Below are 12500 nucleotides of genomic sequence, written 5' to 3'. Positions count from 1 at the left end.
AGTGCGCCTTTTTGGCCCAGACCCCGGAAACAATCAGAATTATTCCTCATTTTGCGGTTTAATTTAAACAGCTGTACTCAACTTGAATGGCAAATCAATCTTCTAGTTATCAGATCCCTAATGAACGCTCCAGCATCACAGATTCTTAACACACAAACAGACAAACAACTACGTATTTACACAACTTGAATACAAAAGGGGTCATTATAAGAATTGTAAATAAATTAAGCGAATGATGGCTACCTGTAATATGCATAGGGGCTGATCGTGAAAGGGAAGAAATGTATTAATTATTTGGGAAGTTAAACATTGGACCTATACTACTATACGACGGTGTATTGCACTTCGACGTAGACTTTCATTTATTGGCAATTTTAAATTTAGGTGTGTACATTCACGTTTTAGTGCATAACAATCGGTTCACCGGGCCATGTCAAAATGTTGTTTAATAAAACGTGTGCCCTATCTTACTGGGCCCGGTTGTTCAAAAGCCGATTAACACTAATCCCAGATTAAAAATTAACCAAGGACTTTATTTCTTTACTCCCAAATGCTGTTCAACGCTGATATTCGACAAAACCTTACACTAGAAGAAGTCAATCTTGAAAAACGAAAACAAGCAAAAGAAACTTTCACCAAAATGTTGAAAACATGAAACAAAGGTTTACGTTAATCCTGGATTAATTCAATCGGCTTTCAAACAACCGGGCACTGGTGACTATACATCGTTTAGGCGAGTGGTTAAAGCACGATACCTCGATTGGTCTTCACCAATGCTTTTCCGCAGGCTCTTAGGAATTTGCCATAAAGGACCACGCACGCGCAATAAATCGAACATCAAAATATTGACCATTTAATAGGGTATATTGGCTGTCAACCTACCATTTTTCACTGTGCCCGGAAAGATTTGTGTCTCACGGAAAATTATTATTAAAATTGGTGTTTTTGTCTTAGATGCAAGTCAATAACATATTTAGGATTTATCCTTGCCTAAATATCAAACAGTGTCATACGACCTTATTTTGATCATTGAAAAAACCTTGATACTAATCGCAATTTGGGTCTGAGTGTGGCTGAAATCTTAAACGTTAAAAGATGAACCATTAAGTAAAACCAGTGAGCACTTCGTGGTATACGTAAAGAACGGGAATATTGAAGATTTGTTTTTTATCCATTTAGCAGCTGCATAAACACAATTTCGCTTTCATGTTAAACCCTTTCTTCAGCGTCAAGTTATCAGACTTTAACAACTTGAAAAATGTTTTCCAGTCGAGTTTCAGTTCGAACTGAATTTAGGAACTTCAAACTTTGACTATTCTGTGGGGTTCTTTTTTTTATCAAGCTTCCCTATACGAAAAAGAACTAATCGTATCGTTGAGATAAGCGGCACGTGCTTTGGGAGGATCTTATCATAGATCTCTACCAAATGTATTTACCTCTAATATTTCTGACACCATATTTCTCATCGATGACCTTTATTCAGCCAATTTTCTTTTTGTTTTATAGTTGCAAATATGATTGAAAATTCTTCGTCTCACGAATGAAATAAAATATCACAAACTGGATCACATTGTTTTGATCTTTACCGGAAAGGTCTCATTATCTCTTTAAGGCGAGGAGTTCTCCCATAACGTTTTGTTTCAACAAGTGCAGGTGGCATGTAAAACTTCGTAAAATAAAAAAAGCGTCGGCAAAAAAAAAATGAAAAAAACCCTTCGATGCTCCTTTAAACCAGTCTTAAACCAATTCTTGTCAATGACATATCATTACGTGGACAAATGCATTGAATTCCAGTTTCGTTTGGAGTTGTGATCTTCAACACACAGTAATGACATTTATATTGAAATGTTTCTGTGAAATAAGAGCGTTTGAAAACTTTTTCACAGGTGTTTTTCTTTATTTGTGAACTTTTAAAATGTCACCTTTAAAATGATCGTGTTAGAGACATGATAAAGAAATAAGCATACTTAGTTTGGCTATCGTCTTGTAACCAACTGGCGTCACAGGTTTCCGACGTTAACTTGCGGCAAACTTTTTGTTCTCAATGCTTTGCAATCTAAATGCGTGAAGTGTATTATGAAATCGATGAATAGCGGTGCTAATTGAAAGAAAAGCTGTGGTTAACTTTTTTAAATGGGTGAATGTGAGACTTATTATGGATAATAACCAGAACGAGAATTGGTTTTAAAGCTTCACGTGGACGTTAAGTTTCTATCAGCACTTGTCAAAACTAATCCTATGCTGAGTGAATTTCTTACGACGCAGTAAATGTTCTTGAAGCAATAAATTACATGCTGTAATAGTTACCCGTGAATACTTTCTTTCCAACAAAAAATTCCAATCAAATTTCTCTTTTCAGGCTCCTTTATAGGAATTCGACATTATAATGGGTGCTTGACTGTATTTTTAAAATATGACCGCACTTAGTCTCTTCTAAAGCTAGTAGTTATGACAATTAGTACGAGATTTCTTGACGTAAGCATGCAAGGATGAATGCGTCCAGTAGGCCATTCCTTGTACTGTATTTGTGCCATAACAAATTGTTTAACCTCAAGTAATGGAGTTTAAACAGTGTATTTTAATTTAAATCTATATTTGCCCAGCCCTCTAATTCAAAGTAGCGCAAGCATTAATTTCTACGATCCTATGAGAGCGTTTTATGCTCGGCTTTTCTTTGCTTCGAGTCCTTCATCGGAACCCCTCGCAAGTATGACGCACTGAATCAACCAGCACCTTTAAAATGCACTACCACATGAGGAAAGTTTAACTTATACAAAGGATGATGGCGTTTAAAAGAAGGTCACTTGTTTGGAAATGAAATAAAAAAACATGAAGATCTTATCTGCAAGCAGCCGCCAAGTACTTCGCTCGGCACCTGACAACTTTGTTTATACCAGAAGCGCGTTGGGTATTAAGTACGTCAAGAAAATCCAAACGAAGCACGCGCCCAAAACGCTAACTGAAGTCTCAAGGTGACTTGTGAAACAGGATATGAAGAAACACATCTCGTTAACTGCATGCAGTCAATTAGACTTACAACTCGTTAACTGCAGTCAATTAGACTTAGTTTTATTCAGCGAACTCATGCCAACGACAAAACCTGTAGAGGTTTTCATATTAGCTATTTAATTAATCGCATCTTAGGATAAGAGTTGCATTTTTTGAGGAACTCAAGCAACACAAGAAGAAAACTTTAGTTTGTGGTGTTTGGCTTTTAAAAAGTTAGTTTCTCAGTGCGCTCTGCAGGACCTCCGTGAAATTAGGAAACAAAAGCTTTTGTGCAAGATACATACGACGATCTTAATAAAAATGCCGGGTTTCATAAAAAAGAGAAACAAACAAAGAGTTTAAACCATTATGGTGAGTTAAGCGTTAGATAATTTAGACAACTGCTATAAAACTGACGTTTGTTTTTGTCTCCCTGAAATGGGGCAGTAATAACGAAATCTCAAAAGCTGCGTTATAGGCCATATAAACCACTGTAGCACAAAACAGATAAAGGACACTTAAGTTAAAAAGCAGAATATTTTAGTTCACTGCAACCAGCTCACCCCCACACACACCTTCAATAATCAATATCGTTATGTCAATGCAGCCCTCATTAAAAGCGCTTTGTTTGACATAAACGCTGTGTTTCTGCCATGGGCAATTCGTTAAACACGGTTTTAGAAACAGTTATTGAGACGGTTTAAGCGGGGTATGAAGACAAGTGTCAAGGGTGGATATGCTTTTCAACATATTTAAAATAAGCTTTTGTGTTTTTGAACAAAAGATCGCGGAATACTTCGACTAAACTCGCCTCCGGTTAAACAGTACCTGCTCTAAATTAGCTGTTTCTAAAATAAACGGGTTTTCTGGATAAATATTTTTGTTTTACCTTGATGTATAAAGCTAAGCATGAAGGCTGATCAGCGAAATGCATCAGAAATAGCGGAAAATCCTGCATCACAGAACATCCACTTGGGATTGTTCCAGACGAGTATGGTTTTCACTATCGTATGAATTTTCTTTTCGGGTAAGCGAGGAGCACGCATTCCCTTCGAAAGCGAACCGTGAAAATGAAATTTTATTATTTCTGTCAGGGTCAGTCAAAAGTGGTGTTAACAATGAGGCAGTTAATTTAAGACAGACAGAAAGATAATTATCCTTATAAATTGAGCACGGTGAACATGGAAACAAGTCGAAACTGAGTTCAGTGATCGTCAAAGTTGAATGTCATAAAAAGAGAGTGATAAAAGCGCGGCGATATCATTTGTCGCATGTCTGCTGATTGCCTGTTATACAAATAAACTTAACATTTTTACCAATCAAGACAGAAGATAAGTAAACTATGACAGCGTCCCTAAGGCTCATTGGCTGCTTCCGTCTTGATCGTGAAATAAATTCCTTCTTATTTTAACAACTAGCCACACGAAGCCGTAAATTATTTATTAAAGCGTGCATGATTGGCTCCCAATTAGTTTAGTATTACCTGGCAGTAATTCGCTAGGCCGGCTGGCCTGATCAAGCTAGTTCTCGCTTGATAAACGAAGGCGAGTTCGTCACGGTTCCTCGTGGGTTAATCACTAAAACTCGCACAGTAAGAAACTCAGATATAGGGACCGAGACAATGTTGCACCGAAAAGCGATATTAATTCTATGCACCAAAACTTTTTTTTCGATGTGGCTATTTTTTAAATATTCGATATTCCTTGCAGGATAAATATCTTAATTTGCTTAAGTTTAACGCGAACTGTCATGAAAACGATTTGCAATTTGAACTGAGTTCATATTGCAGACGGAAAAAAAGTAACTCTATAAACAAAGTTTTAAAACACTCAATTTTTTTTTCAGAAGAGATCCTCGCGAACGTTGCTTTTCCAAAGGGACTCCGGATAAGAGATTATACATAGACCGTTCAATTTTGGAGGAAAATTATTGTCTCAGTGCCTAACTAAAAAAAGGCAAAGCATATGCTTGGAGAGGGCTTTCTTGACGTGCTTCTGGAATTATTTGTTTCCTCACTGGATCTTATTTCTATTTGATCAACTTATTATAGTTTCGTCATACGAAAGACACCTGAAGTATTCAGTGAAAGAAATTCCACATATTTTTCAAACTTGCGCTTTCTTTACAAAGTGAGTTATCCCAGTTATAAAGAGCATTTTTATTGGCATTTTCTCCGATTTTTAAAAGTCCTTTTCAACCGACATAACCCGTTGCCATCGAGTACAAAGTTCCGCATCTGAAATTTCTGTGGTAAGCCCGTTGCCCAATGCTCTTCCGATAGAGAACACCTTGTATAAAGTTTTTCATTTACACGACGGCTGACCCTGGAAAATGAACTTCTTCGCAATTATACTTTTCGCAGCTCATGTCTATTAACGGTTTTAATGGTCTAAAAAACAAAGTAGAAAACCATTTTAATAAATGAAATGATGCTCTTTTTAATTTCGAAAATTACAATGTCCATTAGTGTTGGAGCAAAAATTGTTCTGATTCATGACAGTTCGTGTTTATTGATAGTGTTCACTGAGACATTCCAATTTAGCTGTGAGCTATATCTTAAAACCAAATCAAATTGAGTGCACGGTTCTAAACAACATTCAAACTGATTAATTAAAAATGCTGAAACCCATCGGGAGCCACGACACAAGCTAAAACCATGTAATTGCGCCTCTACGCATCGCAACTCACATTCCGCTTTTATACCCGTTTTCCGCTGCGTTCGTGAACGTTAATAGCATTTGTTCAACCTCAGATAAGACGTACGGAGGCGACTTGTTTTAAAAAGAAAGTACCTAAAGGAGTGTTAAAATATCTTATAACTGGTCGTTTTATCATTAGTAAAATTGTCTTATTATTCAAAGAACATTAGCATTGATATTGATGTGGTCTTTATGTTAGAGGCGTACAAATAACCTTGAAGGTGATTTCTGAGCCACGCGTGTGGCAGGTGGCTCGGGCACTAGTTTTTGGCATTAGTAATGAAATTTACCATTGTATGCATTCAAACAGGACCTATATTAATTTTCAATTTGCTCTAGCGCTGTAGCTGAGGGTGAATTTTCACTGCAGCTGCACGCGCGAAAAAGAAAACAATTAACGCCGAGGCCCTAATCAGCTCGTGAAGCTAATAAGTTCAAAGAGAACGAGTTGGAAGGATCAGTTTACTTTCGACCTCTGTCGTCTCTCAGCCTGTCCATATCCAGCGGTGCCGGTGTCTCGCAAAAAAAAAGGATCATGGAGCAATCTCTTAGTCTTGCAAAGCCTCATAGTCAGTATGTTGTCAGCGATGTTATGGAAAGCTTGAGCAGTTCCTCTAAGTGTAAGTTCACTGAGTTAGGCGATTGAATGTTGGTTTTGGGGCAACAGCCTTGGCAAAGAAAAATAACTTAACAGGGTATGCAGTTAAAATGGTAAAGGAGTAACATTTTCGAATGACTGCTAAGGCGTTGAATTCACTTCCTCAATAGATCCTTCTCTGGTGTACAGAAGTTATCAATCTTCGGCAACAGATTTATCGTCTCCACCAGAGTCCCAGGCACATGGGAATGGCGAAGGTCCTGCAACAGTGAGGAGAAAACAACGCCGAAACCGTACAACATTTACAAAACAACAACTACAAGAGCTGGAAAAAGTTTTTGAGAAAAAGCATTACCCTGATATCGCCCTCAGAGAAGAACTTGCCACAAAGATCAACATCAGCGAGGCACGAATCCAGGTAAACCAAACGACACAAACAACCCAATTCGATGAACTCTCCGTAGCTGCTTAAGTTTCAGATTGGGACAATTCCACAAATTAAAGGGCAAAATAAAGAAAGATGAATGTTCGGCCAAAAATCGTGATTTTGCATGAGCACCTAATGGAAAACATTCATGATTGGGTGCGGTAGTTAGCAATAGCCTTGTGCAATAGTTTAATCATAATTGTATTAGGACATCGAGCAATATTATATTACTGGTGAAAATTGTGTGATGGACGATATACCTTCCAGCCCAGTGAATCTGAGCATAATTAAATTTCTTTTTTTTTCACCTTTAAAACCAAGGAGATATTGCCAATCATGATAACATGACAAGATCGAATAGGATTTCTCTGGTACAATGTTTTAAAGTTATATTCGAACCACATGATCGGCTCTATAAATCTCGTCAAACATTTTCCCCTTTCAATGCTTTTCTTTTGGCCCCTTTTAACTACACGTCGCGCAAAAGAAAACAAAACACGAGTTTAAAAGCTAGGGCGTCTCGAATGGCTGAGAGGACAGAATTGGACGGATAAAATCAATAGTCTTTCTTTTAACAAAGTACGTTTGATACTGAAACATACTCTTAAGACCGGACGTTCTTACTTCACCGATTTCCCGTGTTAACAGTTATTGTATTAAGTTCGAAAAAAATGTCTAGATGTATGACACTCAATTTCTCGACACAGAAAAAACCGATGTAAATTGATCATGAGGAAAATCATCAGTTAAGTTGTTAAGATGTTTTAATTGAAAATGTTCATAACTTTTGAAAAAATTATTTCCGTTGTGTTTGTTCTTTTTTTCCAGCATAATATTTACGCACAGATGAGTTCTTTTATCGAGAAAGCATAATAAAAGCCATCGTGTTTTGCTTCTGTCCGACAATTTGCTCTTCCAGCAGAGTGTTTTTTGTTTCACAAATTAATCTCCAGTTTGACGTTTTATCATCTAACGGCAAATTAAGTTGGAGACGAACAACTTTGTGATGAACACTTATTTAGTCGACTTTAAAAGATGTTTTCATTGAGTATGTACGCAGTTTGATTCATGCCATTTGTGAAATGCTTCCGGCTTTTGAAATTGCAACAATGATTCTTAACGCATTCAATTTTTGTTTTCTTGATAGGTTTGGTTTCAAAACAGACGAGCGAAATGGCGAAAAAGACAAAATCCAAGTCAGAGTTTGGGGAAGAAAGTGCGCTATCCGAGCGATAAACTAGGCCCACACCTGCCGATTGCTCCTCGACCGGGTATTCCTTGTGGACCGCCAAACTACTTCCTTGGTTTACCTGGAGCAGTTCCTGTTAGCGCTCATCATCCTTCTTATCCGGGGATCCTTACATCCCTTAACGCCACAAACTCAAGTTATATGTCTTCATCGCAGATACCAATGCATAACGGAGCACTCTGGCCATGTCAGAGCGCTGCCTTCTCCAGCCATGCGGATCAACCCAAAATGGCACTGGAAGCACTTCGGATGAAAGCAAAGTCTCATGCTTCGTCGATATCTGCGTTCGAATTTGTTCCCTCGTATCATTAGAGAGGTTTTTGTGAAAGGTGTCGGAGGTAGACGAAGGGACCGAGGATGTACGCTGGGGCGAAAGTTCCCGAAAACCTCAATAATTGTCAGAGTAATGAATTGAAAAAGGGGTGAAAACAGTTTCTTTGGACAGAGTACCTGTATGCTTCATACGCTATTGCTAGATGTTCCCTTTCTGTTTTCTTCAAAGTTAGCCTTTTATAGTTTGTATTACAAAAGCGCCTTCTCTGAGAAGCGTTTTCATTGATGTGTATATTTATATTTAGGTCCAACCAATTTCTTCTATAGAGTGAGCGCTTTGCGTTAAGATGTATTTTAAATATTTACTTACACAATTAGCAAGTTTCTTTTTAAAACAGAGCATAATGGTAGGATCGTTAGTGAAGTTGCGAATACTTAAATCCTTTTTGGAGTCGGTCTGGCTCTGTGGCCAAAGGTGCGAAATTGTTAAAAGCAAATTTTCAGCTTCTGAGCTAAATAACTGAATTACGGATTGTCAAACGAAGGTAATAGTTGGGCTATATATAAAATATAGTCTGCTACGACAGACCTGACTTGCTAATATCAAATTGGAAAGCCAGGATGTTTTCATGTCCTTCGTCACTGTGAAAACTTGTCTGAACGCTTACTTTCCTCGAGAGAGAACACATTTCCATACACAATACAAAACCAGTGAAGAGTGTAAGAAGTTGATAAAGACAATTGGGTTTCTCCGACCCTCTTTAGTACTATTTAACGCGCTCAGTTCAAAACTGATGAAATAAAATATCGAAGTCACTTTTATGGCGTCTTGAAAATTAATTCATCAAATCAATGTTTCACAGTGAGAGAACTTGAGTGTTTCTCATTTCATTTCATAGCGTCGCTTGGATGATCAACAAAGAAAAATAAGCCAAGAAGAAGATTCATCACCTATTAAAGTTTGAACCACATATTAAGTCAGACGTTTAGTCTTTCTTTCCCACTCGAAAAGAAATGTTTTGGAACATCAGCGGAAAGCTTAGGAAAACCAAAAACTTTTGTTTTAATAACTTACTGGAGTAGAGAATGTCATCGCTAAAATTCTCGGTCGTTCTCAACTGATTTAGCCGTTTATTTCAGTGAGAAATCGTTGAACAAAAATCTGGCACTGTGCCTCCCAACCTAAATCACTATTAGGTCTGGTACATAATCTTATTTCTACAGGTGATTTTAACAAGGCCTTTCAATAAAATTCCTAGGTAAAAAAAGGCTTTATTTTTAAAGACTTAGATTGCCCTACAAAGGCCTTAATCTCAGGAAAAGAGATAGAATGCCGTCAGGTACCAAAGTTCGTCAACAGTGAGATACTTAAGAGTGATTTTTGTGTGATACATGCAGTTCTAAACAGCAAATTCAAGAGGAGCTTTAATCTCTTTTTTCGAAAAAGGTTCCACTAATATATTATCCGAAGCAATTTTCCGACAAGACAAATTAATGACAACCAGATCGAAAAATAATGACAGCGGTCAGAATTAAAGCACCTGGGAAAAAACGTCCTACTCACTTAATTTGCCTTAGGAAAGTCCGTTTCCCAACGAATATTGTTTACAAGGCTTAACTGAGCAAGTATATCAATGATCAAAAGAGAGATAACGAGAACTACAAAGCGCATTACACGGCTATATTTTGCATTACTTAATTTAGTTTTCTTTCCTAATACTTTGCATGCATTTTTCTTTGCTAGTGCACCAGTGTTTGAATTAATTTACCAATTGGAGATTGCCATTTGTCAGAATGCGAAGTCAACACCGACCTCCACTTGGCTGTGACCGTACAAGAGACCTTGTTTTTGAAACTTTAATGACCTTCCTTTCAATGAGCTATCTCATGATCTCAACGACTTTTTTTAACGGCCGTTGTTTTTCAAACAAAGTTTTGTGATAAATGTGAAGACAAATTATACTCGTGTACGATAAGTTATTTGATATTGTGGTTCGCATCATCACTCACGATCATTTGCATAATTGATCATCTTGTTTCCATTTTTTAAATAAACTTTTTTTAGAGCTCGCGTCACTAAGGTGTTTGATGATAACGAAAAAATGTCCGTATTGAAGGCTCTTCTCTAAAACTTACGATTTTCCCGTTTCTTAGAAAACTAACTCGAAGCAATCTCGAGAAGAGAAGTCGTATTATGCGCGGTTACCCGGTTAGGTCTGGCGCAGGTGTCTTTCTTGATATAAACACTTAGTCTGAAACCTTTCTCCATCAACCAACTATCATTTTATTCTTTAATTTTGTTTTATTTATTGTTTGAAGTTTATATTGCTTTCGTATTTCGTTTAAAAAAATTATCTATTAGACCACAGTTTCACGCAGCCGACGGTTTATCAGTTTTAGATATCTTCAAATTAGAAAAAAATGGTTTCCAACGAGTTTCTGAAAAAAAAAAAAAAACAAGTAATTACTATTGACGTCATTGTAATAATTCATGGTACCACAAACAAACAAAGTTCGCGTTACCTACATTAAAATACCCTTAAAACATATTTTTTGGATACGTCTTAGGGCCGATTTACACGGTACGAGTTTTGTCGCATGCGACAAGCTTACGACAGGCGTACGACATGACCTACGATTGTTGCAGCGTTTAAAACATGTTTTAAAAATGCTACGACATTTTTCTGCCGTACACGCCAATCGTATCTTGTAAATCGGCCTTAAGGTGACGCAAAAAAAGAAAACCTGAACACTTATTCAGATCACTAATCAAGCAATTTTCTTGTATTAGTTATTGGATTCAGCTCACTATTCTATGACTTTTATGGGATCGCTGGATATTTAAATAAAAAAGAATTCGCAAAATTATGTTTTCTCAAACAAGAGATCCATGTATGAGAAATCGTTATTATATTTCCAATGAATTAGAATCAGCACGAGCGCCAAAATAAAAGGCTGCCACGGATGTCTTTTGTGCTTCTTGCTTTGAGGATGATTCATTTTTAATTACGACAGAAACGTAAGTCTTTTAATTCTAATTACGACAAATGAAGCCAGCGTCTCGCTGGCTACATGGTGGGTTCAAAATATGAAAAGTCTTTCTATTTATGACTAATTGATTTTCTTTCTTTTTCCGCTTAAATTGCGAGTCATGGTTCCTTTTTGTTGATTTACCTTGCTTAGGTAGTTTTCTGTGGGCCTTAAGTCAGCGTCCAAAATGGATTGTCAGTCACAATTGACATTTCGCTCGAGCTGTGAGGCGGCCGCTTCAGTGTTTTAGCTATTAAATCTTGCAGTTGACAAATGAAAGGAAAACATATAGCCAAAAGTTAACCTAGTTTTATAGAGACAAAATAGCAAAACCCATTAAAAGCAATAATAGTATAAATCAAACCTTAATCATCCCGCAAATGAAGTTTGACTTGTTAAAGACATTGGGAACCTTCAGTCGAAGGGCAAATATTAAAATGAAAACCTTCTCTGTCGGTAAATTGAATGCACTCGCGATGTCGTGGAGATATTTCCTTTTTCCAATTTTCCAGGTGTTCTTCATTTAAGTGTCGATGTCATGTTGCTTCAATAACTCTACATTAGGATTTTATGCTGAAATAGATCACTAATACTTGTATTTCTAAAATAAAACAAAGATAAACCTAATGAACCTTTATTTAATATGAGCATCGCATCTTTTAACTATTCACGTCTAGGAGAAATGAAGACGGACTTTTCTTGACAATTCTTTCATTTAATAGTATGATTAAGATAATGACACTAAATATTATCTACACACCATAATGGGGTTTTTTGTCAGCCCGCTTTCTGCGCGGTAAACAACTGGGGATCCGCAAAGTGTTCAAAATCGCTAGAGAAGCCGAAGGAAGTGACATCTTTCGTTTCATATTTGCCCAGTCATATTTGACGCGTTATAACTTTAACACTTTCTTCGCAATAAATTTGTTGCCTGCTTCCAAATGGGTAGGTGTTGCCAAGCTGCATTGTTTTGTTCTTGGCATTCGCACTGACTTTTTCCTCTACGCTTTGATCAAATTGTAGTTTGTTTTGATAGGTGTATCGGCATCCATATAACTTTCCTATTCTCCCTTAACTTACTTAAGCCTATATTTATACCATTGAGGTGTTGCTTCCTAGTTCACTCCCTTGGAATCGTAAGTGAGAACTCTTATCCAAGGTGTGAGCATTAATGTGTTCAGTGACAAAAGGGATTGCAATGAGGCCGGACAGAAGGAATAAAAAGTGATTACACGG

At 37.1% G+C, this 12500-nt stretch overlaps 1 protein-coding gene and 2 long non-coding RNA genes across 3 annotated transcripts in view; 1 reads left to right on the top strand and 2 right to left on the bottom strand.

The window, feature by feature from the left end:
- The window catches only part of LOC137993444 (uncharacterized), a 10259-nt gene extending 4930 nt beyond the window's left edge, over positions 1-5329 (bottom strand). Inside the window, exon 1 of the long non-coding RNA XR_011121874.1 lies at positions 3878-5329. This is a non-coding gene — a long non-coding RNA (uncharacterized lncRNA). The remainder of the gene's footprint in view (positions 1-3877) is intronic.
- Positions 5330-6020: 691 nt separating this feature from the next.
- LOC137993443 (retina and anterior neural fold homeobox protein 2-like) lies at positions 6021-11178 on the top strand. The gene is made up of 3 exons (XM_068839292.1): positions 6021-6307; positions 6456-6703; positions 7860-11178. Exons 1-3 carry the CDS (start codon positions 6223-6225, stop codon positions 8271-8273), a joined length of 747 nt encoding a protein of 248 aa, XP_068695393.1. The 5' UTR covers positions 6021-6222; the 3' UTR covers positions 8274-11178.
- Positions 10549-11920, bottom strand: LOC137993445 (uncharacterized). The gene is made up of 3 exons (XR_011121875.1): positions 11629-11920; positions 11409-11523; positions 10549-10673 (listed from the first exon to the last, which is right to left on the bottom strand). It is a non-coding gene; the product is annotated as an uncharacterized lncRNA (long non-coding RNA).
- Positions 11921-12500: the final 580 nt, after the last annotated feature.

This window comes from Montipora foliosa, chromosome 2, assembly GCF_036669935.1.
Source record: "Montipora foliosa isolate CH-2021 chromosome 2, ASM3666993v2, whole genome shotgun sequence".
NCBI lineage: Eukaryota > Metazoa > Cnidaria > Anthozoa > Scleractinia > Acroporidae > Montipora > Montipora foliosa.
The sequence above is the reverse complement of the archived record's forward strand: the minus strand, read 5'-3'. Positions and strand labels throughout refer to the sequence as shown.

Coding starts and splice junctions, on each gene's coding strand:
- LOC137993443 (XM_068839292.1), top strand. CDS start 6,223: ATGGAGCAATCTCTTAGTCTTGCAAAGCCTCATAGTCAGTATGTTGTC. Junction 6,308..6,455: donor CTTGAGCAGTTCCTCTAAGT/GTAAGTTCACTG, acceptor CTTCCTCAATAG/ATCCTTCTCTGGTGTACAGA. Junction 6,704..7,859: donor TCAGCGAGGCACGAATCCAG/GTAAACCAAACG, acceptor TTTTCTTGATAG/GTTTGGTTTCAAAACAGACG.